Source organism: Xyrauchen texanus, chromosome 26 (assembly GCF_025860055.1).
Source record: "Xyrauchen texanus isolate HMW12.3.18 chromosome 26, RBS_HiC_50CHRs, whole genome shotgun sequence".
NCBI lineage: Eukaryota > Metazoa > Chordata > Actinopteri > Cypriniformes > Catostomidae > Xyrauchen > Xyrauchen texanus.
The window spans coordinates 32950427-32978412 of record NC_068301.1 but is presented as its reverse complement, the minus strand read 5'-3'; the positions used below and the strand labels follow the sequence as shown (position 1 = coordinate 32978412).

Here is a 27986-nt window from a genome sequence, read left to right as displayed (position 1 = left end):
AAAACTCTGTTTTGTCTGGTTGTCTTTTGTGGTTTTATGACATTATAAAAAAAATTAAAACAAAAGTACTGTAATTTTAAAAGTAAAATAATTTTTTAATAATATTTCCTATAGACTACTATCTTTAAACTCTGGCTAAACATCTCTTTCCAGGAAAATGAAAGAAATGACAAAAGTCTGCCTTTGTGAATGCTTTATTAAGTTAAAAATACAACATGCACTTGAAAAAGAAATAGAAGCAAGAGTTATTTTATATATATATATATATATATATATATATATATATATATATATATATATATATATATATATGTATATTAGCTAATTAAAATGAAGCTGGGGTTGATTATGATTATTTTGGTATGATCTGAAATGCAAATCACAGCTCCGCCTGCTTTCCATCAGTGCTCTTGAAGCTTAGCTTGTTTGAGTTATTTTGAGCTAATTCAAGCCTCCACAGATCTTTAACCAGAATACCATTTCTTGAGCTGTAAATGTCAGCAAGAGGCGCAGCCATTGGAGAACCCTTGTATTCATTACACTGAGGGCCCTCTAGACTGGGAGCACATTTCACTTCATAGGTAAAAAAGAAGGTGCCATATTTAAAGACACAGGCTTCTGTCACAACTCCACTTCTAAGGTCAAAAGAGCAAGTACCAAGTAAATCATTGTTCCAGATGCTGTCTGCATCATATACTTCGAATGTTAGTTTATTTGCCATGGTGATCTTAATAGGACCAAAATCAAATGTTTCAGGCCAATGTGGATTGTTATCATCATCAATAATCTGAGTGCGCATTTCCTGTGTGCCAAATTTGACTAATACAAACCCATCTGTTGCAGAAAATACATCTCCATATAGACCTTCAGCCATGAGTTTGTAGACATTCAGGGTTGCAAGTCCTTTTGCAGTTGGACAGCAGTTAGACTTTATAATATCACTACTATCACAAACACAAGCACATCGGTCTCTTGCACTGCATTTCCTGCCAATCTGGCAAGATTCTGAGCAAACCTTCATAAGGGCATTTTCTATTATGTATTCTTCCACAGCTTTCTTAAGTCCTTTCTGGGCAGGGTTTTCACCACTGAGCAAAAAGTGGAGGGGTTTGAGAGAGTAGTGCACTATGTCGGGAATGGTCTTCAAAGACTCAAGCCAGGTTTTAAGGGAATTTGGGTGTGATGAACCAGAAAAAAGCAGATCTTCTCCATTTATGTTCCCTCCAATAATCTCTGTCTGTCGTTCGTTAAACATGCTGCTAAACTTTTCATTGCTGCCCATTTTCTTTTTCATTTCTTGACAAAAATGTGTCTCTGCCTTCACAGTTACTAAGGAGTAAGAAGCCGAGGCTTCCACGTCCAAACAGTCTTTCACTGCAGTGTCTGTAAGCCCACTAATTGTTGCCTGACAGGATTTAATGGCTGTTATGGCTTTCATTCCCCCCCCTAACTTAACTTGTTCAATATAGTGAGTGCCAAATGTGTTGATCAGGCTGCGGTAAGCGTTTGGATCGTAAGATGAAGGGAGTGATTTGACTGCTTCAAGAAACTCGTGATGAAGAGGTGGATTTTGAGATAAACCATATCTGCAAAGAAACAGGAAACATGTTTGCATTCAGTGAGATGAAAGAAATCAGAGAGATCCTAATTTACAAATAAAGTTTGTATTTCATTTCATTGTCATTATACATTTATTAGTGAGAAACAAGACCTCAGCTTTCTCACCCGTAAAAGTGACATCCAACTTCATGTTTGGTGAAACTGTATTTGTCTTCTTTTGATTTTGTCATTGCAAATTTTGCTTCCCTGGAATGGGTGCTTCCAACTGCAGCTCCAGCAGCTTTCACATCTAAACCAACTTTCCAGCTGACCGAGAGAGCTGATGATGAATCATTGACCAGTGATTCACTTGATTCAAAGATCTTACTGGAGACTTTCATTGAACACTTTGGCAAAGACCTCCAGAACACAACAGCAGCTGGTAACTTCTGTTTTACTCCCTCCAAGTACGGGTTTGTGCACAATTTACAAGTGCCATTTCCCAGATCCCATTTTTCTGTGTTGATCACGTAAGAACCTTTTCGCTCCATGGTCACAACATCAAATCCCTCTCCAGCAAGATTGTGTCCTGGAACAAATGGAGCATCTTCACACTGTTTTGATGTGCCTAATTCATCCTCTCCACAAACTGTCAGGAGAAACAAATGGCTTGCCCAGAAAACAATAAGGTGAGCCCGCATCTGCCCCATTGTCTGTAAATTAAAAAGAGCTATTATGTCAAAGTCATTATTGGGGTCAAATCTGATGTCAGTTAAAAATATTTTTATATCAATAGGATTATTTTTATGTAAGTGCAAAAACAAATGGTTTCTAAATAAATATAATAATATGGTTTATATTTTGAGTTTCACAATTACATTCAGAAATCTTTTGAGTCTTACCTTTAAATACAGCCGAGATGATCATAAATGAGTCATTTTGTCACTCTAACCTAGTTTTATACAGGTGTTGGTGGATGTGGGTGTCACTGGTCTGTGTTCAAGTCATCCCAATCTCTCTCTGATATTTTATTGCTTATTATTTCATTATTATTATTATTGTTATTATTATTTTTATTTTATTATTATTATCATCATCATGATTATTATTATTATGGTAAGGTATTCACTGTATACTATCAGCCGTTTAAGCACTACAGCATCATTATAAAGCATTTAGGTCTAATGTCATTTTAACACATCTGAGAAAAACATTTGTGTTGCCTAAGGTGTGAAATTCTATAATTATGCTCAGTGGGAAACAGAGCATCAGAACATGAAGTTACTACAGAAATAACCTCTGCAAATGCATGTAATCTTTTACAGCCCAAAACACTTAAGACATTTATGATTGCAGATAGCTTGATAGATGCCACTGAATTAGAGCTGACAGATACTGAATATTTGTGCATTTACTATTATTTAACATTGAGTGAGACACACACACACACACACACACACACACACACACACACACACATGTTGTGTTTCCATGTTTTATGGGGACTTTCCATAGACATAATGGTTTTTATACTGTACAAACTTTATATTCTATCCCCTAAACCTAACCCTACCCCTAAACCTAACCCTCACAGAAAACTTTCTGCATTTTTACATTTTCAAAAAACATAATTTAGTATGATTTATAAGCTGTTTTCCTCATGGGGACCGACAAAATGTCCCCACAAGGTCAAAAATTTCGGGTTTTACTATCCTTATGGGGACATTTGGTCCCCACAAAGTGATAAATACACACTCACACACACACACACACACACACACACACACACACACATACATACAAGTGTACTAAGTATGTGAGCTATAAAGTCTGAATTTGTGATCTATATAGAATTTTTTTCAATAATTAACTTGGGTTCATGGACAGGTTTGTCCAGTCACAAAAAAAGCTATCACACTTTATAGCTATCACTTTTTCTTTTTAACTTGTGAAGGGCTCACAAATATTATTTGCATACAGTATACTAAATCACTGTCTTTGAACCTAGCTGTGTATAAGTTTCTCCCGACAATCTCAGTACCTGCAGAGAGGGGCTGCCTGTCATGGTACGGGGAAGACAGGACCCAAAAGCAGAGGGAAAGTTCAATTGGAATTTATTTACAACTTAAACAGTTCTTTTTCAAAACTCAAAGCAAGTAAGAAAGTCCCAAAAAACGGGCAGATATCCGAGGAATCCTTTTCCACAGTACTGGGCTCCAACTGGTGAGAGCGAATACAAGCAGACAGGTAGACGCACCTCAACTAACAGGCAACTAGTGGATACACTCCAACTACAACTACACAAAAGAGAAGTGTTAGACCATGGCAAACAGTAACAGTCACAGTACATCACAATATTCAGACACCGGACATGACACATGTACATGACAGGATTTAAATAAGAGAAACAAACACGGGCAGGTGACGGTTGCAGCTAAATGTTGTAATGATCAGTGTATCCATGGAAACAATCAGGGTTCCCATGGATACACATGGAAGCAGCAGATTCAGCATGCCAGCGACACCTGAAACACATAAGGGCAAAAAATAAACACGGTTTGACAAAATAGGCAAGGGACGATGATATCACGGTCCTCCACAGACGAACATACAACCTGGCAAAGTGCCGTGAACATGACATCACTGCAGGGCACACAGTGGCAAATCACGCACAGCAATTACTTGGTCTGTGAGTACTGGAAGTGAACCAGTGGAACAGCCTCCAAGGACATGAGTACCGGCCGTGATGGGAGAACAGCCTCCATAGATGTGGGCACTGGCAGTGGCAGGGAAACAGCCTTCGTGTCTGTGAACACAGGTAGGAACAGAAACGACCTGTGCAGTCATGGGCAATGGCAGTGGCAGGGGAACTGCCTTCATGGTTGTGAACACAGGCAGGGACAGGGAAACAACCTCCATGGTCGTGGGCAGTGGCAGGAGAACAGCCTTCGTGGCTGTGAACACAGGTAGGAACAGAAATGACCTGTGCAGTCATGGGCACTGGCAGTGGCAGGGGAACTGCCTTCATGGCTGTGAACACAGCAGAGACAGGGAAACAAATTCCATGGTCGTGGGCAGTGGCAGGAGAACAGCCTTCGTGGCTGTGAACACATGTGTAACAGGTAAATAATTAAATAGTATGTTTTGTGATTCCACTTGTCATGACCATGACAATGATGATTCCTCTTATTCTGTAGACTTGGGGAGTCTGCACACTCTGCTTCTTCCCAGTTTACACTCACAGAGGTAGGTCGCATGTGAAGTGTGGTCAATTAATTAGTTACGTTTTTAATCTAATTGATTACTCTCTGTTTTTGTAATTTTTGTGTTTAAGACATTGAGATTATGGTCATGTTTTTATGTAAGTTTTGTTGGTTATTTTATATTTTTGATTGCAAATTTTGTTTCTCACAAAGAGTGTTGTAAGTGGTGCAGAGCAACTCAAAAGGTTGTTCATGTGTTTGACCAGGTACTTTTTGTTTATTTTGTATATTTATTCTGCCCAGTTTGTGTGAGCTTCACGATTTACTGTTGTGTTGCCGTTTATCCTCTGTCTTCTATTTTCCCTGGACTACACTTCCCAAAATGCACTGCCCTCATCTCTGTCAGCTTCTACCAATTGTTCTCACCTGTGTCCCATTCCCTAGTCCTTGTGTATATAATGCCCTGATTTCTGTTCAGTCTTTGTCAGTTGTTGTGTTTTGATCCTGTTTCATGTACGTTTGTTATAGTTCCCAGTTCCTAGTCTTGCCGTTTTCCAGTACTTACCCTGTTTTGTGCTTTGTCGATTTGTCTATTAAATTCAAGCTGCATTTAGATTCTGCTCTCATTACTTCCTTCAAACATTACAGAAAAACTGACCAAATGGATCTAGTGGCTATGTTCGTCCAGTTTATCCAGGAGGATTTACCCATAAGGGAATACTCCCATCATTTCAGCCTCATTGCCAGCTTCACTGGATTTGCTGATTCCCACCTTAAATCACTGTTTCGGATCGGACTCTTAGCTCACAGGTGGAGGGATTTGCAGGAGACAGGAGATTACACTTGGGAGGAATACGTGAGCTTAACACTAGACACACTCGGTTCAGAGGATCCTAATCTCTGAACCAGGCTTCCAAGCCTCCCACACCATGTCGCATGCAAGTCTGACTCTGCTCCACGCCATGTCACAACCACGTCTGAATCTGGTGCACGTCATGTCATAGCCAATTCTCAGTCTGCTCCACGCGGTGTCAACTCCAAGTCTCCCGTGGCCCCTGTCTCGAAGCCTTCCACGGTCCCTGTCTCCAAGTTGAATGATCTGCCACTGATGCCGTGCATAGGGCCATGAAGACCCTACCTCGCAAATTGTCAGAGCCCATGCCTGCCACAGCCAATGAGCCAGCGCTCATGCCTGCCACGGCCAATAAGCTGGAAGCGTCGTCCATCACAGAACCTACGTTGCCAGCCCTATCTGTTGCAGAGCCTCCATTGCCAGTATCGTCCATCCCAGATCCTTCATTGCCAGCCTCGCCCGTCCCACAGCCAGCAATGCCAGCCTCGACAGTTTGTAAAGCTGCATATCTCAGCAACTACAGCCTGAGTAAAAACAGCATGAAAAAGTCAATTACTCGCAACATCATATTGGAGGTTGACCGCACAGCCTGGCGCTCGCTACCTAGGTCAATACCGAATGGACGGCTAGGCTTAAATGGGAGAGGTTTTTGTGCCTGTGAATCGATGTCAGAGTACCAGGGATAAGAAAAAGTGTCAGGAAAGTGTTTACTCTTTTAGCTGACTTGGGACTAGTGCGAGAATGGCCAGACATACCCAAAATAATAAGAGTAACAGTGTTAGTGTTACTCCAGTTTCTTATATTGTAAGCATTATTTTGTATTGTATTTTATAATGTAATAATGTAATAAAGGCAAATAAAAAATATTTTAAATGTATATCTATTGTATAGAATGCATTTAATTATTGCTAAATTATTGCTTAAATTATTAGTTCACGAACAGTAAATAATAAGGCATATTCAATATTCAAACTTATTAACAGCCGATTTAAATTGACCAAGTTACTCTGTTCAGTAAGACCTTTTATGGAGAGACAGGGGAACATTCATCCCGTTAGATCTTCAATGGTGATATTGTTCATGTAAGTGGCCATTGACCTCAGTGGTTGCACTTTGGAAATTAAAAACAGTAATTTGCTTTCAGAGTTTGCTAGATTCGTGAAAATGTTAAATCTACCAATACCAGCTGTTTGGCAAATGGGTCTTATTAGAGCAGACACGATAACAATGACGGTGATTCCTGACATATGCTATTCATGCCATATTCTTTATGTTGGCTACACTTCCAAAACACACTTAGAACAGTTTAGCCGAGTTACTTTATTGCTATTTTGTACAAATCAAATTCACATTGGCCTTCTTATTTACATGACAAAACTTTATTACATTTTTAATAAATTGTACACAGAAATCGAGCAACACGACAAATGCTCCCATTATAAAGACTGCTGGGCCCTATCTTGCACCCGGCGCAAATTACTTTGTACACTGACGCATGTATCATTCCTATTTTGCACCCGTGCAAAGCGGGCTTTTCCCTCCACAGACGCACATCGGTAAACTAGGAAATGAACTTACGCTCCCTGGGCGGGTCGGCGCAAAAAGGAGGCGTGTTTCGGCGCAAACATTCCCTAGTGCTATTTTGCAATTCCAGAAAACAATTCCGCCACTGACCAGAAAAAAACCTAGTCTAAAGTCAGTGACGCGTTGCTCGTTGTTCATAATGCTATTTTAAGCGCGCATGCTTGGCCATAACGTAGCGGGTGCACAACACGCATACACTTTGATTCTCTCATCAACACAGATGCAGCAGTTTTTATTTTTGCAAATCATACATTATAACAAGGAAAAATATTAACACATGAGGGAAATCATTGTGGTGTCCATGAAGATGTAAAAAAATGTAGGCCTAAATCTAGCTTACAGATTTACCCAAATTTTTCAGGCTAATTGTAGTAATGACGGATCAGACCTGTTTGCCCAGTATTGGCAAGACACATATGTATATAAGGACATCTGACATATACATATCAAGAACCAGGAAAATAAAAAATCTGAAGTACATTAAAAACCTTACTCTTTAACTTACCAGTTAAGTTGAACTTTCTCATATTTTTTTCTATTGCACAGTGAAATGGAGTATGTCTTGGGACAGAGAATTAGACGCCGTAGGGAGAGAGTCTACCAGCCCAGACAGACCTATCTCTCCCTCAGTAAGGAGGAATGTATGCGTAAGTTACGCCTGACCCGCCAGGCTGTGACAGACATCTGCCATCTCCTGCACCCTGTCCCTATGCCTGCCCCGTTGCAGTGAGAGTTACAGCAGCATTGCATTTCTATGCATCTGGGTCGTTCCAGCACCCCCTTAGCTCCATTGGAGGCATTTCACAATCTGCCATAAGTTCGGCTATACATGCAGTTACATCATGTCTAGTCCGACATGCTGGGGAATACATCCAATTCCCCGTCACACCTGACAGCCAGGAAAGAGCGAAGCATGCGTTTTCTTGGTGTTATAGACTGCACCCATGTGCAGCTACGTGCCCCATCAGAAAACGCACTTGTATACGTCAACCGCAAGGGAACCTATTCAATCAACATACAAGTCATTTGCGATGCTAATAGTAAAATCACCCATGTCTTTGCGAATTATCCAGGCTCGAGCCACAACTCATTTATACTAGCAAACTCTGCCATTCCTGCCATCTTCGAGGGGAATCCCCCGTTGGATGGGTGGCTATTAGGGGACAACGGGTATCCGTTAAAGACATGGCTGATGACACCATTTTTGATGCCAGCAACAATGAGTGAAATACGGTTTAATCGAAAACACACACAAACACGCTGTGTAATTGAACGAACGTTCGGCATACTGAAAATGTGCTTCAGGTGTTTGGATAGGTCAGGAGGCACTTTACAGTACAGTCCTCAAAAAGTTGCAGCATTCTTTGTGGCATGTTGTGTTTGTGTTTGTGTTGTGCATGTTGTGTTGTGTTTGTGAAATGTTGTTTTACACAACATTTCCATAAATCAAAGTTGTGTTGTTGACATAGATGAGGAAACATTAGAGGACTTAAGGAGACGTGATGGTGAACTGCACGTGCCGATGCCACTTAACCCAAATGCCCCAGCAGCAGCAGGGGACAGGAGAGCTTATTTGGCAGAAGAGCTGCTGCGTCATCTATAGTGAGGTAAAGCAAATTAATCTCGGCCTAATGTTCGACTACATTTCAAAAATATAACCATGCATATATTCGTGATTCAGCGAGAACGAGTCCAAAACATCCGAAAGTATTTATTTGTGACATTTCTTTATTTACATTTGTCAAAATGAAAAAAATACAAATGGAAAATTAGGTTGAAAAGATTTAAACAGAATAAATTTAATTATTTTTCCCTCCTCTGATAGTAATGCGACGCGCGCCACGGCGGGATTGGACACTTGAGGGTCCGGGAGTGGCATTGCGTGATGTGCTCCTGGTGGAACGGGTGGACGGAGATGGAGTGGGGCAAGGAGGAAGGGGTACAACAGGAGGAGGAAGAGGCACAGCAGGAGCAGGTGGTGTGTTTGAAGGGCCACGCTCCATGGCTGCAGCAATCCTCTCCAAACTTGAGGAGATGCGCCCGAGAGGCGGCAGCAACATCGCCATCCGGTCAAGACGGGCAACCATACTTTGCTGCATCCCGGACAGCTCCTGCTCCAGCATGTCAAACCCGTGCGCACGGCTCGCGAGGCCAGGGTCTTCCTGCGAAGCTGCATTATAATGTTTTTATTTATTGTGTGGCTGGGTTACATTTATTTCATGTAAATAACAATTAAAATATTTTCATAATAAACCTTAATGTATGTGAACTTGATTTGTAAGTGTACCTTGGGGTTGGACTGCTTGCATTTCTGGTTGGGTGCCGATTTGAAAGCCCCCAAACCCTTCAACGATTTCAGCGGTGAGGGTGGACGCGGCAATGTCCTCTGCTGGCGTCAGGTCCTGAGTAGAGGCAGATCCACCTCCCATTATACGGCGTGTCCGATTGTTGCTAGCAAGCTTGGACTTCCCCCATCTTCTGATATCGTTGTAGCGCTTGCGGCACTGGTGCGATGTCCTGGGGATGCCAGCTGATGAAACAATTGTGTTTCCTCCCACGCCTGTTTAACCGACTGATTTGGGTGAGTTTCTCCCATCCCCATACAACGTCACTTCTCTATCTTTCACTGCCCTGACAAGAACGTCGGTCTCCTCGGCTGTGAACCGCTCCTGGCGCGTGCCTGGTAAATCCGCCATAATAATAACAATCCGCCATGCAACATGCGCACCTGCTCTTAAAGGGTATGTTGGATGACGCTCTGATTGGTTTATTTTACGTTACACCCAAACCACAACTATGAATAATGAAGCTATTTCAGACCAACCCCTTTTAAACTTGTGTCGGGCGCAAGAGTCATTTATCCCGCCGGTAAAATAGCAACAGTGCCCAAGACCCGCCCATAAAGTTACTTGCGCTTCGCGCTTGATACTTGCGTTTCAGATCGTTAAAATAGGGCCCTGCTGTCTCTCACTTCAGGTTACAATGTTTGAGATCTGCATTTCGACGTAAGCGCACTGACACTCCACACAATGTTCTGCTCTCTCACGAATGCTCTCATTAAAAACAAAGCTGTCTAATCAGCATAATAAATAAATTATTTTCACCGCGTCTGTGCCTTGATTAGAATGGGATCATTTTAGTTTTGTCGTTGTTGTAGAAATTTTGATACTCATTGATCAGTGATAGTCATTGCAAGGGAATGCCTCTGTATCTGAGGAATGCAGAGGGGAAGGATCTGCTTTTGTTAAGAAACCTTGGGATAAAAGAGTATAAAATACAAGTCAGCCCGCCCTTTCTCTGTCTCACTCATGGCACAGATTAACTCCTGTGTAATGACTGGGTCCTTCTTGCAAGAATAAATAATTTAATTTTGTTAATAATTTTAGAGTGTCTCTTACGCAGTGATAATGGTTGGTTAATAATTTTTTTGCCACAACAGTCGTGTTGCTCATGTGCAGTGTATTTAACATCTACGTTCAAAGCGAGGGGTGCAATATGCAATGAATCCAAAATAATTACAAAGTGCTTTTCGCTCTTGTTCTACAGCTTCATTTTGAGTGTCAGGTGATGTTTCTTCAGTATTAATATTCTTGTGCCACCACGAACAGAGGTGGAACATAAAGCAAGCATCCGGGCATTCAGACAGTTTAAAAATCAGCTTAAAAAAATGTCTGAACAGCATCTGCTCTCTGCCTCACATTACTTCAGGTGGATTTTTCACAACAACAACATTGGCAAAAAAAAGTTATTGATATGTAGCTGAAAGTGTACATAGTATTGCTAGCTAATGTTTATTTAACAAGTTTCACAGAAATTTGCTTAAAAATAGAGGCTAGCTGCCTGTCATATGCAAGCAGATGTAATTAACAAATCATATGTGGCTTTAGTTTATTTTGTCACGGGTATCTGGCAGTTTTCAGAAATAAAATCGGTGATTGGACGGCGAAGAAACTGAGACAGGAACCATGGGAATAATTGTTCCCAAATTTGAGCGCTCCGGATGGAAAGGGTTAAAGGTTCTAATCCGTCCATATAAAATAATATGTTTTCATTAATAAAGATTGCATCCGCACCTCAGTTGATGTATATATTGAGTGGGGACACATTGTTTGGATTTTTTTTTATGAGATTCGACTGCAAAATACCTCAACCAACTCTTGAACTCAGTCCCGCCCATTCTGGACTCAGACTCCGAACTGTTGGGAATCATTCAACAATGGAGCTTGGATGCCCTCTACTGGACATTTCTTGAAATTGCCAGTCAGAGAATTAATAGACAGTGGATTAGACATGGGTTTTCTTGTATTTTTACATTTCAGTTGATATTTTTACTATATTTTATTTGTATAAAATGTAATAAATATGTTTATTAACATTAAACTTTAAAATTCAATTATGCTTAAAACCTCAAAACATGTGAATATGCACAAAAAGGAATCATGGCATTTAATGCATTGCCATGCCAACAGTATTTAAGATATCAAGAAACCCTTCAGAATTTAAAATGTGCAATGCCTTGACATTAATCTGTATTTTTTTAAGCAATTCAGGCGAACATTATAGGTATTTTTCAACATTTGTTAAAAGTAACAAACTTCCTTCCGCCAGTTGGTAGCGCTACGACCGTGCCACACAATATTCACATTAATGTGATCAGCCTGCAAGGACTAAAAATTTGCTCAATTTTTATGTTTTTAATTTTCTGCACGCAGAAGATATGAAACTTTTCCTTATTCAATTTATTTTGTCGCTTCGCCATGGCAACAACTTTCGATATATAAAAAATCCCTTCGCAATTTTGCGAAGCGGTGACGTTATGACCGTGACCCAAAATAGTCCCTGTGATTAGCCCCAAGACTAAATATGTATATACATTTTTATTTTAATCACAGATTGCAAACAGAAGATATGATACACATTCTGTATCTAATTTTTCATCATTAATTGAATGCCTTGTCATGGCAACACAGTTTGATATATCAAAATCTGTTAAAAAATGTTATAATGTTGTCTAAATGTGGTGGTCTCATGAATCACCTGGGAGGAGTATTTAAAAGTTCAGAGACTGCAATATTAAAAAAATCTAAATGGCAGACTTCCTGTTGGTGGACTGTAAAGCAGTTCAATGGAAAGGAGTAGGCGAGAACTGGCCTGGCAATATAAACAATATTTTAATAATTAACTGAACCAAAAGACAAACACACACACACGACGGACATGTCCGTAAACGATCTCTCTCTCCCCCGCACCATCCTCCGCAGTCAGCCTTATCCCTCTCGAAGGGTTGATTAGCCTGATAAGTTACTGGGTATGTAGAATCACGACTCAGCCACGCCCTCTGCCCTGCCAAATGGACCTAATGACAATAATTAAGAAAGTTGTCCAGCTTGATGAGAACTATATATGTACCATGTTTGGTGACTGTAGGTGAAAATGGGGGTGCTACAGAGATTGTCTAACATGCCCATTTCAAAGAGGGTGCTATAGAGCTTCCCCTGCAACTTTTGCTCAGCCCTATTGGCCGACAATTCTGATGTGTGTGTGTGTAAAATTTCATGAAATTTGAAGCATGACAAGTTCCTCACAAAGCCCAAATATAGGAAGAAAGGAATAATAACAATTAATGCATTGCCACGGCAACATTATTTATGATAACAAATATCCATTTACAAATTTACATCAGCAGTGTCTTGACATTCTTCTAAATAAAAAAGCAATTAATGTAAACACAAGTGGGCTATTTCAAAGGGACACATTTCCTAATGCCAGTTGGTGGCGCTATGACCGTGACCCATTATAGCCACATCAATGTTATCAGCCCCCATTACCAAACATACAGCTGAATTTTCATTCAAAATGCACACAGAAGAAATAAGGCACTTCCTGTTTTCCATTTTTCGCCATAAATTTATTGCTTTGCCATGGTGTCACCGTTCAAAATAAAAAAAAATCTGTGTGCAATTTAGAATCTTCAATGTCTTGGCATAATATTGCCTAAATTTGTTGATAATAACATGAATCCCCTAGGAGGAGTATTCAAAAGTTCAGGGCCAGCAATTAAAAAAAAAAAGCACATTCAATCCAAAATGGATGACTTCCTGTTGGGCGGAGCTAATGACTATAATTTTGAAAGTTATCCGGCTTGATGAGAACAATATATGTAGCAAGCTTGGTGACTGTAGAAGAAACTGACCCCACCACTTTTGTCAAAAGGTGGTGCTATATAGGTCCCCAGCCACGCCCATGTGTTAACTTATTCCTAGGCCTATTGGCTGAAAATTCTGATGTGTGTGCAAAATATCATGAAAATTCAAGCATGACAAGTACCACAAAAACATGTGAATATACATAAAAAGGAATAATGACATTTAATGCATTGCTATGGTAACACTATTTAAGATATCAAATATCCCTTGACAAATTTACATCAGCAGTGTCTTGACATTATTCTAAAGAATTTTGAAGCTAGTCATGTAAACATAAGAGGGATATTTCAAAGTCTGTTAAAGTGACAAACTTCTTGCTGTCAGTTGGTGACGCTATGACCGTGACCCATAATAGCCTCATAACTGTGATCAGCCCATACTGTGATGTTATTTTATGGTGTCGCCATGGCAACACCGTTCAATATATCAAAGATTTGTTCGCAATTTAGTATTGTTTATAATACGTCTACATTTTAAAAAGAAACTATTAAATAAAGTAACACAAAAAAACCTTTATTAGTCAGTAGTGTCTTCGTGTTTACACGGCAATCGGCTAAAACAGCCATTACTGAAGCGGAGGTGGAAGTCGCTCTGATCGGAATACAAATATAATAAACCAGTCTATTGAATCACAAGAAGCTGGCTGAAAGCACTATTATTTTTCACAGATAAGTGTCTTTAAAATCGTCCTTTAAACTCACCACAACAGCCTGCCTGCGACCTCACAAAGTAATACAATTATTTTATTGCTTATTACAACATTATTATTATTATTTTAATTATTATTATTATCATCATGATTATTATTATTATGGTAAGGTATTCACTGTATACTATCAGCCTTTTAAGCACCACAGCATCATTATAAAGCATTTAGGTCTAATGTCATTTTAACACATCTGAGAAAAACATTTGTGTTGCCTAAGGTGTGAAATTCTATAATTATGCTCAGTGGGAAACAGAGCATCAGAACATGAAGTTACCACAGAAATAACCTCTGCAAATGCATGTAATCTTTTACAGCCCAAAACACTTAAGACATTTATGATTGCAGATAGCTTGATAGACGCCACTGAATTAGAGCTGATAGACACTGAATATTTGTGCATTTACTATTATTTAACATTGAGTGAGACACACACACACACACACACACATACATGCAAGTGTACTAAGTATGTGAGCTATAAAGTCTGAATTTGTGATCTATATAGAATTTTTTTCAATAATTAACTTGGGTTCATGGACAGGTTTGTCCAGTCACAAAAAAAAGCTATCACACTTTATAGCTATCACTTTTTCTTTTTAACATACTGTATATATATAACAAATATTATTTGCATACAGTATACTTAAAGGGGTCATGACATGGTTTTTTTTATTGTATTATTATGTTCCCTTAGGTGCAATTATAGTATTAATATATATTTTTTTTTAAGAAAAACTTTTAAAATCTAGTGATTTATGACCTTTTCCCACCCTGTTTCTCATCCTCTGATTCAAACAGTCTGTTTTGGGGGCGTTTTCCATTTAAGACTTCAGTGTTAACGCCCACTGTTATGATTGGCTAACGTCAGTGCCTATGTATCAATTATTGACGCCCCAGCCAGAACAATATGCAAGTAAACTAAGTAAAAACACTGTGATTATTCATAATGAATGAAACTGCGCTTTAAAAAGTAGTTTAAAGTTTAAAATAGATTACTTACAGTTTGCGTCGTCGTTGTTCCCAGAATAGTCGGCACGGACTTATCTTTGAGCAACAGTTTTCTGGCAAAGCCAGCATCATATTGAGATTTGTTCTCAAAACAGTCATCCTTAAAATGTACAGAACAAACGCTTAAGTTAACACTGCCGTGACTGGGTCAGATCCGCAAAAAATAAACTGCATCCATTTTTCCCTGGCGTCTGGATCTTTCGGCAGCTTATTCAGAGGTTTTGTTTGACCACAGCCAGGAACAGCACATCTGTGTGGCATCGTAATTTTCCTGTGCACAAGTAGTCTCTGTCAGAGCTCGCTGTCCATCGACTGAACACTTGTGAGGCGACGGCGATACTGAAATGAGCGTAGTTGTCTTGGCGCTTATAAGCGTAGTTATGTTGTGCTGGAGGCGGTCATATGCAAACGCTGTTACGTCACTTCTAACCGACACGTCACTTCTAACCATGAATCCAGAACCAGCTGTATTTTGAGCTTGATTAAATAAATGATTCGTTTAGAATGGGGAGGACGTCTTAAAATATTAAACTTGCAGGACGTTTTAATGATACAAAGACCTCTTATATACCAAAAGATCAAGGCAAATTTGGTTTCTCATGTCATGACCCCTTTAATCACTGCCTTTGAACCTAGCTGTGTATAAGTTTCTCCCGACAATCTCAGTACCTGCAGAGAGGGGCTGTCTGTCATGGTACGGGGAAGACAGGACCCAAAAGCAGAGGGAAAGTTCAATTGGAATTTATTTACAACTTAAACAGTTCTTTTTCAAAACTCAAAGCAAGTAAGAAAGTCCCAAAAACGGGCAGATATCCGAGGAATCCTTTTCCACAGTACTGGGCTCCAACTGGTGAGAGCGAATACAAGCAGACAGGTAGACGCACCTCAACTAACAGGCAACCAGTGGATACACTCCAACTACAACTACACAAAAGAGAAGTGTTAGACCATGGCAAACAGTAACGGTCACAGTACATCACAATATTCAGACACCGGACATGACACATGTACATGACAGGATTTAAATAAGAGAAACAAACACGGGCAGGTGACGGTTGCAGCTAAATGTTGTAATGATCAGTGTATCCATGGAAACAATCAGGGTTCCCATGGAAATGCAGATTCAGCATGCCAGCGACACCTGAAACACATAAGGGCAAAACATAAACACGCTTTGACAAAATAGACAAGGGACGATGATATCACGGTCCTCCACAGACGAACATACAACCTGGCAAAGTGCCGTGAACATGACATCACTGCAGGGCACACAGTGGCAAATCACGCACAGCAATTACTTGGTCTGAGTACTGGAAGTGAACCAGTGGAACAGCCTCCAAGGACATGAGTACCGACCATGATGGGAGAACAGACTCTATAGACGTGGGCACTGGCAGTAGCAGGGAAACAGCCTTCGTGTCTGTGAACACAGGTAGGAACAGAAATGACCTGTGCAGTCATGGGCACTGGCAGTGGCAGGGGAACTGCCTTCATGGCTGTGAACACAGCAGAGACAGGGAAACAACCTCCATGGCCGTGTTCAGTGGCAGGAGAACAGCCTTCGTGGCTGTGAACACGTGTAACAGGTAAATAATTAAATAGTATGTTTTGTGATTCCACTTGTCATGACCATGACAATGATGATTCCTCTTATTCTGTAGACTTGGGGAGTCTGCACACTCTGCTTCTTCCCAGTTTACACTCACAGAGGTAGGTCGCATGTGAAGTGTGGTCAGTTAATTAGTTACATTTTTAATCTAATTGATTACTCTCTGTTTTTGTAATTTTTGTGTTTAAGACATTGAGATTATGGTCATGTTTTTATGTAAGTTTTGTTGGTTATTTTATATTTTTGATTGCAAATTTTGTTTCTCACAAAGAGTGTTGTAAGTGGTGCAGAGCAGCTCAAAAGGTTGTTCATGTGTTTGACCAGGTACTTTTTGTTTATTTTGTATATTTATTCTGCCCAGTTTGTGTGAGCTTCATGATTTACTGTTGTGTTGCCTTGTGTTTATCCTCCGTCTGCTGTTTTCCCTGGACTACACTTCCCAAAATGCACTGCTCTCATCTCTGTCAGCTTTAACCAATTGTTCTCGCCTGTGTTCCATTCCCTATTCCTTGTGTATGTAATGCCCTGATTTCTGTTCAGTCTTTGTCAGTTGTTGTGTTTTGATCCTGTTTCATGTACGTTTGTTATAGTTCCCAGTTCCTAGTCTTGCCGTTTTCCAGTACTTACCCTGTGTACTTTGTCTATTGTTCTATTAAATTCAAGCTGCATTTAGATTCTGCTCTAGTTACTTCCTTCATACATTACAGAACAACTGACCAAATGGATCTAGTGGCTATGTTCGTCCAGTTTAGCCAGGAGGATTTACCCATAAGGGAATAATCCCATCGTTTCAGCCTCATTGCCAGCTTCACTGGATGTGCTGATTCCCACCTTAAATCACTGTTTCGGATCGGACTCTTAGCTCACAGGTGGAGGGATTTGCAGGAGACAGGAGATTACACTTGGGAGGAATACGTGAGCTTAACACTAGACACACTCGGTTCACACTCTGAACCAGACTTCCAAGCCTCCCACACCATGTTGCATGCAAGTCTGACTCTGCTCCACGCCATGTCACAACCACGTCTGAGTCTGCTCCACGTGGTGTCAACTCCAAGTCTCCCGTGGCCCCTGTCTCGAAGCCTTCCATGGTCCCTGTCTCCAAGTTGAATGATCTGCCACTGATGCCGTGCGTAGGGCCATGAAGACCCTACCTCACAAATTGTCAGAGCCCATGCCTGCCACAGCCAATGAGCCAGCGCTCATGCCTGCCACGGCCAATAAGCTGGAAGCGTCGTCCATCACAGAACCTACGTTGCCAGCCTTATCTGTTGCAGAGCCTGCATTGCCAGTATCGTCCATCCCAGATCCTTCATTGCCAGCCTCGCCCGTCCCACAGCCAGCATTGCCAGCCTCGACAGTTTGTAAAGCTGCATATCTCAGCAACTACAGCCGGAGTAAAAACAGCATGAAAAAGTCAATTACTCGCAACATCATATTGGAGGTTGACCGCACAGCCTGGCGCTCGCTACCTAGGTCAATACCGAATGGACGGCTAGGCTTAAATGGGAGAGGTTTTTGTGCCTGTGAATCGATGTCAGAGTACCAGGGATAAGAAAAAGTGTCAGGAAAGTGTTTACTCTTTTAGCTGACTTGGGACCAGTGCGAGAATGGCCAGACATACCCAAAATAATAAGAGTAACAGTGTTAGTGTTACTCCAGTTTCTTATATTGTAAGCATTATTTTGAATTGTATTTTATAATGTAATAATGTAATAAAGGCAAATAAAAAATATTTTCAATGTATATCTATGGTATAGAATAACTGCTAAATTATTGCTTAAATTATTAGTTCACGAACAGTAAATAATAAGGCATATTCAATATTCAACCCTGCGGGCTCGACTCGAAGCGCTCAGGACCGAAGCCGCCGCGCCGCCTTCCATTCAGCCGCGCAGTAAAAACGCCGCTCTCAAAGGCTGCCGGAACCAGTGGTAGAAGTGATTGCCTCGCCGGAGCCCCTCCCTCGAGCATCGCCTTCACCCTCCCTGCCCACCCGGGACGCGCAGTTGCCGCCGAGCAGCTGCTCTGCTGCCATCTCGGACAAAGAAGCGGAGGATAAGGGCTGTTCCATCATGGCTTCGGACAGCGAGGAGTGGTCAGGCTCACACGCCTCCTCCTCGGCCCAGGAATCCAGCAGGACCCGCGCCGGAGTCGAAGGGGAACTAACGCGCCTCCTCACACAGGCCGTCGACCGCCTCGGGCTCGAGTGGTCACCGCCCCCTGAGCAGGCTCCCAACAGACTTCACACCGGACCTTTGCCCGCCCTCCGCGAGATGGCGGTCTAAGCTGGTGCTCCCGTCTAAGGCCTGCAGAACTACTTCCGCCTGTGTTGGCCGCGCCTATACCGCCGCCGGCCAAGCCACATCTGCTCTGCATTCCATGGCCGTCTTACAGACAGAGGCTGTTTCAGATCTGACTAACCGACTTGGGAGAAGCTGAACGCACTACGCGCCGCTCTCTCTGTCCGGTCTCTTCGGTTCCGCGGTGAGTGGCATTGTTGACCGTTTCTCGAAGCCCAAGCCATGAATCTCTTTCTGCCTCGTCGCGCTAGCTCCTCTGCAGGCCGCCCAAGTGACCAGCCTCCTGCACGAGCCTCTTCACAGCGCCCAGCTCAACAAGCCAGACTTCTCAGCGTCGACAGGGCGGTCGCCCTCGATCGCGCTCAGACAGCCGCCACAGACCGCCGCCCCCCTGCGGGCCTCGGCCTAAGATTGTACTGAAACCTGAGCAACCGAAGTCCTCCTAGCGTTGTTGAGAAAACGACGGCTCAGTCCCGCCATGGCCGGACCACCGTCAAAGCTTCGCCCCCTGTCAGTCCCCTTCTCTCAGGCTACTGCAGTGGTGGATTCAGCAGCCAACAAGCCGGTGATACTACCCGTTTGCCTGCAGTCAAACGCCGTTTTCACGGCAACCCAAAGAAATCTTGTAAAGAGTATACATGCCTTATGTGTAGAAAATGTGCCCACAATCCAGTGCTCACCCCTACACACAAGCATTACACATCCCATGTCCCTATCAGAGCACACTCACATAAGCGGTTACGACCCGCTCGAGTGTTAGAGTTAATAAACGCGCCCACGAGCCCGTGCGCGCATCCCTCCTCTGCCGGCTCTGTCACACGGCCAGCTGTATGTAAGTCCCGTACGCCCCTGTCAGTCCCCTTCTCTCAGGCTACTGCAGTGGTGGATTCAGCAGCCAACAAGCCGGTGATATTACCCGCTTGCCTGCGTCCCGTGTCCCTATCAGAGCACACTCACACCTGAGAGAACACACCTGAGAGAACGCACCCACGAATCCGTGCGCGCGCCCATTCTCTGGCCGCTCTGTCACACGACCAGCCTTATGTGTAGAAAATGTGCCCACAATCATGTGTTCACCTCTACACACAAGCATTACACGTTCCGTGTCCCCATCAGAGCACACTCAAAAGCGGTTATGAACCACTCGAGTGTTAGAGTCAATAAATGCGCTCACGAATATGTGCGCGCGCCCATTCTCTGCCCGCTCTGTCACACGGCCAGCAAACACTTCTCTGTATGTAAGTCCCGTGCCCGTGGCTATGCTTGCGCATCACTTAACAGATGTGACTCTTTCCCCATTCACCTCAATCGGGAAGTCACTCACAGAACAGCCTGTCCATGCTGTCTGCGAGCAGTCCAGCATAAGCACAGTAAGCGCGCTCACACATTCTGTTCAGCGCGCTGTGTGCGGCAATCAGAGCGATTTGGCCATTCACCCTCTAACATTACGCTTCAAAGCGTGGGAAGATATTCCAGGGATATCCGAATGGGTGTTAAGCACAATAAAACAGGGCTATTTGCTACAGTTCGATCGCCGTCCTCCTTGCTTCAGAGCGCGGCTCGAAACTACTTTGAACACGGAAGCAGCGTGCATGCTTCGTTCAGAAATAACAAACCTTCTGTGCAAAAGGGCCATAGAGAGTGCCGCCTCCCTGAGCGAGTCGGGGTTTTACAGCCGTTATTTTCTTGTCCCCAAGAAAGACGGCGGCCTCAGACCAATATTAGATCTCAGGGTTTTGAACAAAGCGCTTGCAAAAGACCGTTCAAAATGCTTACAACCAGCAAACTCCTCGCGCATATGCGCCAGGGGACTGGTTTATTTCTCTCGATCTGAAAAATGCATACTTTCAGATTCAGATAAATCCCGTCACAGGCCATTCTTGAGATTCAGCCTCGACGGCCAGGTTTATCAATACACCGTCCTTCCGTTCGGCCTGTCCTTAGCACCCGTACTTTCACGAAGTGCATGGACGCGGCGCTCACACCCCTCGTGAGTCAGGGTTTCGCGAATTCTGAACTATTTGGACGATTGGCTGATTTTGGCACAATCACATACGGAGCTTCTGTCTCACAGGACAGTTCTCCTCAGTCATCTGAACAGTTTGGGCCTTGCAGTCAATTGGACCAAGAGCTCACTACAGCCCAGTCAGGCAATTTCCTTCCTTGGAATAGAACTAGACTCAGTGGCAATGGCGGCTCGCTTATCTACACAGCGCGCGCGTGTGCAGCGACTAGCAGCGTCATTTCAGATGAACAGCCTCACACCTCTGAAGAAATTTCAGAGAGTGCTAGGCTACATGGCCTCAGCCGCAGCAGTACTTCAGCTGGGTTTACTGCACATCGCCCGCTTCAGCATTGGCTAAACACCCAGCGCATCTCGCCGGGCTTGGGCCACAGGCCGCCAGCCCATCAAGGTGACTCAGACCTGTATTTCAGCTCTGCAGCCCTGGACAGTGGCCGAATGGTATCAGCGGGGAGTGACAATGGGAGCTGTATCTCGCCGAAAAGTCATCTCGACAGGCGGCGTCCAACACGGGTTGGAGCGCGGTCTCGCGAGGGCTCTCCGATTTTCGGCCTATGGTCAGTTCAGGAAAAGCTCCTTCACATAAATTGTCTGGAAATGATAGCGGTCGATGCGCGCTGCGTGCGCTTTCTCCCGGTCATTCAGGGTCACCACATCCTGGTCCGTTCGGACAACAGATCTGTGGTATCCTACCTAAACCGTCAGGGCGGTGTCAGATCCAGGAACCTCTTCCATCTGGCCAAACGCATACTGAGTTGGTCCCAGTGCCACCTGCGCTCGCTGAGGGCGACGCGCGTGCCAGGCCACCTGAGCGGCGGCCCGGACAGACTGTCCAGAGACAATATTCCCCCAGGGGAATGGTCCCTGCACGCTCAAACAGTCCAGGCGTTATGGCACCTATTCGGCAGAGCGGAGATAGACCTCTTTGCGTCCAAAGAGAACTCTCACTGCCCAATATTTTTCTCGGCGAGGGCAGCTGGCCCAGGACTGGCCCAGGCGCCCGGCTTTGCGCCTTCCCTCCCGTCTCGCTATTGCCACAGGTAATGCAGAGGATCAGGAAGCGCGTCACTCGGTGCTCCTCATAGCCCCACGTTGGGAGAATCAGACATGGTTCCCGGAGCTTACGCAGCTGTCACTGACAGCGCCGTGGCCCATCCCAGTGAGAGCAGATTTCCCTCTCAAGCTCGCGGCACAATCTGGCATCCCCACCCAGAGCTGAGGCTGCATGCGTGGGTGATCAATGACTACCCGTCGCTCTGCCAGAAGGAGTAATAAACACCATCATACACGCTAGAGCCCCTTCCACGAGAAGACTCTATGCGTCAAAATGGTCTGTGTTCTCAAAATGGTGCACCGACCGAGACCTGGACCCACGGACATGTGGGGTGTCGTTGCTGCTCGTATTTCTACAAGAGCTGCTGGATAAGGGCAGATCCCCATCCACGCTCAAAGTGTATGTGGCGGCCGTTGCGGCGTTCAGCTGAACCCCTGCACGGCCAGTCATGGGGTAAAAGCGAGCTGGTCATCCGGCTTCCTCAGGGGAGCTAGAAGGATGAACCCCCGCGCCCCCATCGGTTCCTATCTGGGATCTTTCTATAGTTCTCGAAACTATGAAAGCCCCCCTTTCGAACCACTTCAATCCGTGGATTTGAAATACCTTTCACTCAAAACCGTTTTTCTGACTGCCCTGTCATCAGTCAAACGTGTGGGAGACCTTCACGCGCTGTCTGTCAGCGCTGCGTGTCTTGAGTTTGGACCAAGTGACTCCAAGGTCATTTTAAAGCCTAGACACGGCTATGTTCCCAAGGTGATCGGTACTCCTTTCAGAGCACAGGTCATTTCCCTATCGGCGCTGCCAGCACTGAGATTGTATACTGCGTGCTCCGCCGCTTTCAGACGCTCTGAGCAGCTTTTCGTTTCGTTCGGAGGGCGCACCAAAGGTCTCGCCGCCTCGAAACAGACACTATCTAGATGGATAGTGGACGCTATTGCTGCTGCATACACGTCAAAAGACCTGCCATGCCCGTTGGGCATTAGGGCTCACTCCACTAGAGGCATGGCATCCTCGTGGGCATGGTCCAGCGGGATTTCCATTCACGACATATGTGTGGCAGCGGGATGGACTTCCCCCTCCACCTTTGTCAGATTTTACAATATGGAAGTGCCCGCTCTGCAGGCAAAACTACTAGCGGTTTAATACGCTACAGCTCCCCTGGTGAGCTGCACTGATGGGACACATTCCACACAGACCGGCACCGCCGCTCTGTCGATTCCCTTCCCACTATGTGCTTATGTATTACACAATCAATGACCCACATTCTTGCCGGCCAAATATTATTTCCCCACTCATAAGGGCTCCCCGGGTCCCCCTTAATTCCCTGGGGCTCATACAGTGGATGCTTGGCAGCACGGCGTTGACAATGGGTTCCCGTAGCGTAAGCTAGCTTACATAATACGAGAGAACCTCTCGTAAGAGAACGTATCGGTTACCTAACGTAACCTCGGTTCTCTCTAGATGAGGAACGAGTATTGCGTAGCCGACCATGCTTCGCGCCATGAGCGACTTTTCGCTTCAGTCAATGAAAACCAGGGTTCCAGCCTACGAACTACGCTTATATGCACTCTAGTCACGCCCATTTTGGCGGGCTTTGTTGCAGTGAGCGCTGGACGCCTCTCATTGGATGCGAGTTCAGCCCAAGCTCGTCTATAGGCTGCAGCAGTTGCCGCAGAGCAACCTATGAGCTCGCTAGCTAGCCCGCTCAAGGTCTGCAGCTGCCGCACTGCGTTGACAATGGATACAAAAATTAAAGATAATTTTTTGGCTTCAATATCTCAGAAAAGATGAATCTTTCCCGTAGCGTAAGCTAGCTTACGCAATACTCGTTCCCTCATCTAGAGAGAACCGAGGTTACGTTAGGTAACCGATACGTTTTTGCTACAAAATGATGTGAAAACCATCCTGAGCACTCATTCATACAAAACAATATAGTAATTGAACTTTTGTAAGACAATTTTAGTGTTGAAAGGTCTTTTGATTAACTTAACCAAAAGACAAACATCTCTATGACGGACATGTCCGTAAACGATCTCTCTCTCCCCCGCACCATCCTCCGCAGTCAGCCTTATCCCTCTCGAAGGCTTGATTAGCCTGATAAGTTACTGGGTATGTAGTATCACGACTCAGCCACGCCCTCTGCCCTGCCACATGGATCTAATGACTATAATTAAGAAAGTTGTCCAGCTTGATGAGAACTATATATGTACCAAGTTTGGTGACTGTAGGTGAAAATGGGGGTGCTACAGAGATTGTCTAACATGCCCATTTTAAAGAGGGTGCTATAGAGCTTCCCCTGCAACTTTTGCTCAGCCCTATTGGCGACAATTCTGATGTGTGTGTGTAAAATTTCATGAAATTTGAAGCATGACAAGTTCCTCAAAAACCCCAAATATAGGAAGAAAGGAATAATAACAATTAATGCATTGCCATGGCAACATTATTTATGATAACAAATATCCATTTACAATTTTACATCAGCAGTGTCTTGACATTATTCTAAAGAATTTTGAAGCTAGTCATGTAAACATAAGAGGGATATTTCAAAGTCTGTTAAAAGTGACAAACTTCTTGCTGTCAGTTGGTGACGCTATGACCGTGACCCATAATAGCCTCATAAATGTGATCAGCCCATACTGTGATGTTACTTTATGGTGTCGCCATGGCAATTTTGCATTGTCAATGTCTTGGCATGATTTTGCCCACATTTGGTAACACAAATCCCCTTGCTGGGGGGAGTTTATGACTGTCAGTGCGAAAGTTGTCTTGTTTGATGAGATCTATATATGTACAATGTTTGGTGACTGTAACTCAAAAGGGATGTGCTATAAAGCCCCCCGAACATGACCATATTCTAGGTGGTGCTACAGTGCCCCCTCTACACGCCCATGTATGAACTTTTGCCAAGCCCTAATGGCCAACAACTCTGACACGTTTGCAATTCCATTAATTTTTGAGCATGTTAAGTGCCCCAAAAACCCCCGAAACCATGAAAAATGATAAAAATACTAATAATAATCCATAGGAGTACAATAGGGCCTCCACAAATTCAGTACTTGGGCCCAAATAATAATAATCCTTAGAAGAACAATAGGGACTCTGCACTTTCAGTGGGCCCTAAAAAAGAAGCAAACAGTAATAACATTTTAACAAAAATGAGATACAGATGTGACTCCAGAGAGTTCAAAGCAGTCAGGGGTGAAGTGTTTAGAGCAGAAATAGATGAAGTACTCACTGGCCTTTTCCCATGGGGCCTCTGCGATGGGAGTTGATAATCCAAGTTGTTCTGTGAGGGTTTCCCTTCTTTGGGAACCTAGATAACAAGTAACACAACAGACGCTGTTGTGGATCAGTTACCTCCTGAGCACTACTGAGATACAGTATAATCATCATCATGCTGCTATTCTAAGATTACAAACAACCCCAGGTTTCATAAAATCATTGCAGTAGTTCATCACTAGGTGGCAGATTATAGTCATATTAGGGTCTGTGTTGAGCTAAGATCCCACGATGATGCTTATTTTAGTGCAGAGAATATGGTAGGCTTCAATATCCTTAACTGAATATTGAGCCATCACTTGTAGCCGACTTTATATTGAAGATTTTTATTTGAAAATGGGTGTTTAAAATGCTTAAACCAAACTTATACCACCAAATGTCTATATAAATCTATAGGCCACAGTTTATTAATTTTAACAGATTTCCGAATATATTTTGTGTCCCATGCTACAAAGCAGTGTCTGGGGTCATGAAGAAAAAAAATAAAAATATATTGTAACAAATAATTGTTATTTTTCATATGTTCACTTTAAAGGTGTCCACGTATACTTTTTATATACACACACTAGTATACATTCATGATAAATTTTAATTATCCAATTCCTCCACCTTTTCACTGACAGTAAGATGCTGTTGGATATTGTAAAAAAATGAAAATTATTATTAATAATAATAAAATTAATATAGAACTGTAACTTAATAATACGTGTACATTTTAAAAAGAAACTATTAAATAAAGTAACACAAAAATAACATTATTAGTCAGTAGTGTCTTCGCATTTACACAGCAATCGGCTAAAACAGCCATTACTGAAGCGGAGGTGGAAGTCGCTCTGATCGGAATACAAATATAACAAACCAGTCTATTGAATCACAAGAAGCTGGCTGAAAGCACTATTATTTTTCACAGATAAGTATCTTTAAAATCATCCTTTAAACTCACCACAACAGCCTGCCTGCGACCTCACAAAGATGGCCGTTTTCTTCTTCCTATATGTTCTATATTAAATTCTGCCTTCCTGCATCAGCCCACCTCTCCCAACGTCACATTAGTGTATGTGACGTTGGGAGAGGTGACATTTTGGTGGATTTTCGTTTTTAGATCTTCTCATAATCAGTAACCAACAGCATTATTTGACATTTTTATATAAAATATTTTAAATATTGGCTGCTTTGAGTTTGGTCTGGGCAGTGTGTTATGTCTTCATGTAGACAAGAAACACAAAAAGGATATTAATTCAGGAATCTTTAATACAATGCTCGGAACCAACAGGACAACTAAACATATGTGCAGCATTCTCCATCTTCTGTTCTCTTACTTCACAACATAACTACCACCACGAACTGAGTGCCATCTAGTGGTGTATTAATATAAGGCTATCACACAGTGTTGGGCGGAGTTAGTATAAATAGTCTCTAACAACAAGCTGGGCTATTAGCCCTTATGGCACTTTTCCACTGCACGTTACAGTTCGACTCACCTCAACTCTACTCGCTTTACGTTTCCGATCTTGTATTTCCACTGCAGTTTAGGCCATTTTAAACATGACACAAACTGACCAAAACAATAACACGACCGCTAGCTGTTAGCTACTAGCTCATTGTGATGCATAAAGCAGTTGTTGCATGGTGATTTTACACAAGCTCTTTTACTTGTAAAAATATGGGCAATTTTTACATTAGTAATGTTTACCACAGACCTTATTTTACTTATAAATTGGAAAACCTCATAGAGCTGTTCAGCCGTGACATCAATTTGTAGATGAACAAGGAAGATAATTCGTCATTTTTATTTTTTTACTTATGTGTAAAATAAGGTCTGTGGTAAACTTTACTTGATGATACCTGGACTTTTTGATCTGCAACATAAATTACACACAGTCATAACTCCAACGTGAATTTTGAAGCCTCAGTGATTTTAATTCTAATTTTTTTTTATTCAATACGGCTTAAAAAGTTTGAGGTATTACTGTGTGTAATTATGTTGTAGTCCAAGTATTTCAAGCAATGTTTACCACAGACCTTATGTTTTTCAAAAAAACATTATAAAAACCCATAGGTAAATCCAGGGGGAACCCATGGCAAATTATTTTCCAGGTTTTTGGACTACAAGGTGAACAGCTCTATTACAAAAACCCATAGATATTTCCCAAGGGAACCCATGGTGAACTAGCCTTTTCGGGTTCACCAACAAATTGACGTCACTGATGAAAAGCTCTATTGGCATAATAACAGCAGTACTTTTGACATTAAACTCAATTATGGCAAATCTCTTGTGAGAATCAATTATTTTCATATGTTAATGATCTCAACGTTGTGTCGATGTAGGGACATTAGGGGTCGATCTTGAGAGCCCCAGACACCTTCAGATCTTTGAGAAAAGGCCAATTAGAATTGGTGAGTAGAATTTGCATGCCACTCCCCCGATATACGGGTATGAAGAAAGCTGGAATGCGGGATTCATTCCGATTTCTTCTTCTGAGTCAAGCGGTTGTATATCGGCGACTTCCTGGGTGCGGTCGTTCCCTCTCTGCTTCTCACGGCCACGATCACTCCGCTTACATGTCTGGGCAATAAACACTTTGAGGAAGCGTTCATGGATGGTTCATGTTCTCA

The 27986-nt window shown here is 42.9% G+C and overlaps 1 protein-coding gene across 1 annotated transcript; it reads right to left on the bottom strand.

Moving 5' to 3' along the window:
- Positions 1-344: 344 nt before the first annotated feature.
- Positions 345-26322, bottom strand: LOC127619525 (perforin-1-like). Its single transcript, XM_052092368.1, has 4 exons — positions 26314-26322; positions 25327-25404; positions 1726-2252; positions 345-1586 (listed from the first exon to the last, which is right to left on the bottom strand). The coding sequence occupies exons 3-4, from the start codon at positions 2247-2249 to the stop codon at positions 380-382; spliced, it is 1731 nt and encodes a 576-aa protein (XP_051948328.1). The 5' UTR covers positions 2250-2252; positions 25327-25404; positions 26314-26322; the 3' UTR covers positions 345-379.
- Between the last annotated feature and the right edge of the window lie 1664 nt (positions 26323-27986).